We start from the raw sequence: 3,357 nt of genomic DNA, 5'->3' as shown, positions 1-3,357 counted from the left end.
GACTAGCTCCAGTCTACATCACTGATCTGTTGAAGCCCCATGCTCCTTCAAGGGCATTAACCAGTCTCTTCTTGTTGTCCCTAAATCGCAACTCAAGAGTAGAGGGGATCGGGCTTTCTCAGCCGCAGCCTCGAGACTGTGGAATAAATTGCCTCTGCATGTCAGACTGGCCCCAACACATTTTTATGGATTGATGGATTGATTATCTTTTTCCATCAACATGTCTATTGTGTTATTTTGCTTCACCTACTCCTTCCTCTATCGTTGCAGAATGATCCAGGAGGAGAAGGAGAGCACAGCCATCCGGGCAGAGGAGATTGAGTGCAGGGTGGGCACCGGTGATAGCCTGGGAGGACGTTTCCGCTCCATGAGCTCCATCCCCCCGTCACTATGTGCGGGCTCCTCGTTGGGCGACTCTCCCCCAGGCTCTGGCCACTCCACCCCCAGACGCGTTTCCCGCAGCCCCAACAGAGAAATGGACCGCATGGGTGTCATGACCTTGGTAAAACTTTCTTTACTTTTCAATGTTCCCAAACCGGGATCATACAACTGCACCAAATACCACATTTTATATACTTACATTCTGAAATGCCACATTCAATTAACACTAGTATAGAGCGAATCACCATGACGTCTAAGGCATGTTCTTCCATTTAAGTTTTGAAACTGCCTTTCCATGTTGATTTTGTATATTTATGCTCCTCTCATCAGTGTGGTTAGTGTACTAATATGTTGTGTGTATGTATAGGAGTATGTAACATGTGCATATGTAACTGCCCCTTGCTCGTAGCACTACTGCTATGACCCCTACATCATCCAGAGCTCCCTCTCCCAGCAGACTGTAACTTACCTGCCCTATGGTGCAACTGGCTTCATTTCCCCCCCTCAAGCCTCTAACTGTGCCCCATACTTTCAGGTACCTGCAGATCTTTCCACAGCTCCCTTCCCTCCCTCCCCGGGTGGGTGCAGTCTGCCTCTTCCTCTCCATTCGGTGCCTTTTGAAATCTCCAATAGATACTTTTCCCCCATTATGTCATCACTTTGCTCCGAGAATAATTGTGATTATGCATTTGTCGTGCAGAAGGACCTTGTTTGCAAAACAAACTAGTTCTTCTTATTTATAACATCTGACTTAGTAAACTTTTACTTAAGCAAGTTATGTTATGTAATGAATGAGAAGAATTACATTGTTTGAGGTTTGTAGGGTTCCTTTCAATGGCTACAGATGACAAATTCTCCAGTTTTGTCAGTTCTCCAACACTGGCAGGTTCATCTGTGATAGGATACATAGTGAAAATAGTGCTTCACAGGTTATTTAGGAGGTAGACAAAAATCATTTGACTAATTTAAGATCTGTGAAAGTGGAGTAATACCCCAAAGAGGGGACGCTCAGACCAGTCTTGGTCTTGTATTCTAGTGAATATTTGAACAATGTGTTTAAACCAGAATTTCCTTTTTATGGTGAAAACTAGCAGAACAAAAACTTTGTTTTGGTTTAGAAACTGGAGAACACACACCCTTTCTGCACCTGTGAGCTACTCCTGCTCACCTGTGTTACACCTGGAGCTCCAGTCTGCACACAGGGCGGCCTTTCTTTTGACCACAGTTCAGTGTAACGGGCTGCCACCGCTATGTTATTCTATATTAGGTAATGCTCTCTTGGGGCCTGCATTACAGTAATTTTGCTGTGCTGTAAACTATACAGCAATAATATATAGCAATGGAGAAAGAAAAACAAGTTAACATTTGCTCCAACTTGTAGAGCCGTGTCATAGGGCTGTTCAATTATGGAAAGAATCATATTTAATGTTGAAATCACGATTATTTACCATGATAAATCATACATTTTTGGAAAGATGTTGCATTAATTGAACCTAAAACAAAACAAAAGTTGAACAGTAAAAACACCTTGAACTGTCAAATTTCCCTTAATATTTTTCCCGTTACTTTTTTCAATCAGAACACAAGACAAAAGAGTTTAATTACAAAATGTTATGTGCAAAATAGTTGTTTGTGTCGATTATATTGTGTTTGTGATTTTTTTTAGGAGCGGAAATCAATATCACGATTAAAATTCAACTAATTGCACAACCCCCTACCGTGTCACATTAGGAGCATACTGTATATAACACCCCGTCTGCCTTTTGAAATAACTGTCGGTTCTGGAGCTACTACAGCATAATGCCACTGGTTTCCCTGTTAACACCGGAGCTGGTGTTACTCATCCATCAGTCTTTTCAGGAATTTGTTATCTTGCAATATCAAGAAATAACTAAAGTTTTAGAATAATCTCCTTTTATGTGTGCAATGTGTCATATTTATTGAATTTATTGTTTTAAAACACTAAGTCATCTACTTCAACTGTTGTAGTGAAGTGCTGGCACACTGTTCTGCTGAGTGAGGAATTTAAGGAATTTAAACAGTTCAAGAAGTTTATGGAATGAGGGCTGTAAAGCATTACAGACATGAAAGGAGTGCTGCTTTATCTTTGCCAGATAACGCCTAAAAAACGACTGTCGGCCATGTCAGCCTTAACACGGTTCTGTTTTTAATCTTGGTAAACTATCACATCTGTTGTTAAAGCATGAGTGAAATGAGTCAAAAAGTCTTAATTCCTAAATAAGAGAACACTAGAAGAAGAGGAACATTTCTGGGTGATTAAATAAACTCACATCACCCCCTCAATTTCCTCTTCCTGTTTTCCTTTTTTAGCTCACTAATCTTTTCCTTGCCCTGGCCTCGGTGTGACAGTTGAGAAAAGGAAATGAGTGATTAGGTATTTTCCTCCTCGGGGGCACGAAAAACACCCGTAAAAAAAATGTGGCACGCTGCTGGTTTATTTGCTCTGCTAATGCCAGGCCTGTGAGGAATGCAGCGGGGAAATAAACCCTCCCCCCTTTACGTGCTCAGTGGAAAATATGACTAGAACAGCTCTGGTTCATAAATTCAGGTATGCTACATAACATAACGCAAAACCAGTCAGATAACGTTAACTGTTGAGCTAACTGGTTTAGAGCTGAGAGAGGGATTTCAGCTCTCTGGTGTTAATAAGATGCACTTGCGGAAGTGCTGCTTGGCTACCTTTTTGGTCAATTATTCAAATAGGTTTCTTCTAGGCTTTGATTCCTCTCCTCCCTCTGATTTCCTTGAGCTGGGCTGCACCCATCCTTCCACCCTGACCCAACCTTCGGCGTGGTGGTTTTGCAGTGTCTCCTGCTCGGGTGCGGTGATGCTCCTGCAGACTTTATTTTCCCAAGAACTGCACGTATTCACTGCACAACTAAACTGACTATTTATCTGGGTCTCTACTGTGTGTGTGTGTGTGTGTGTGTGTGTGTGTGTGTGTGTGTGTGTGTG

At 42.1% G+C, this 3,357-nt stretch overlaps 1 protein-coding gene across 22 annotated transcripts in view; it reads left to right on the top strand.

Annotated features, from left to right (window-relative positions):
- ppfia1 (PTPRF interacting protein alpha 1) overlaps positions 1-3,357 on the top strand; it is a 57,948-nt gene that overhangs the window by 38,600 nt on the left and 15,991 nt on the right. For all 22 annotated transcript variants that reach the window (XM_032510756.1, XM_032510752.1, XM_032510748.1 and 19 more), the window contains one exon: positions 271-502. In XM_032510756.1, coding sequence (XP_032366647.1) covers positions 271-502 — 232 coding nt within the window. The remainder of the gene's footprint in view (positions 1-270; positions 503-3,357) is intronic.

The sequence above is a fragment of the Etheostoma spectabile genome, unplaced genomic scaffold (genome assembly GCF_008692095.1).
Source record: "Etheostoma spectabile isolate EspeVRDwgs_2016 unplaced genomic scaffold, UIUC_Espe_1.0 scaffold271, whole genome shotgun sequence".
Taxonomy (NCBI): domain Eukaryota; kingdom Metazoa; phylum Chordata; class Actinopteri; order Perciformes; family Percidae; genus Etheostoma; species Etheostoma spectabile.
Note: the sequence above shows the minus strand (reverse complement) of the source record. Positions and strands in the feature narration are given on the sequence as shown.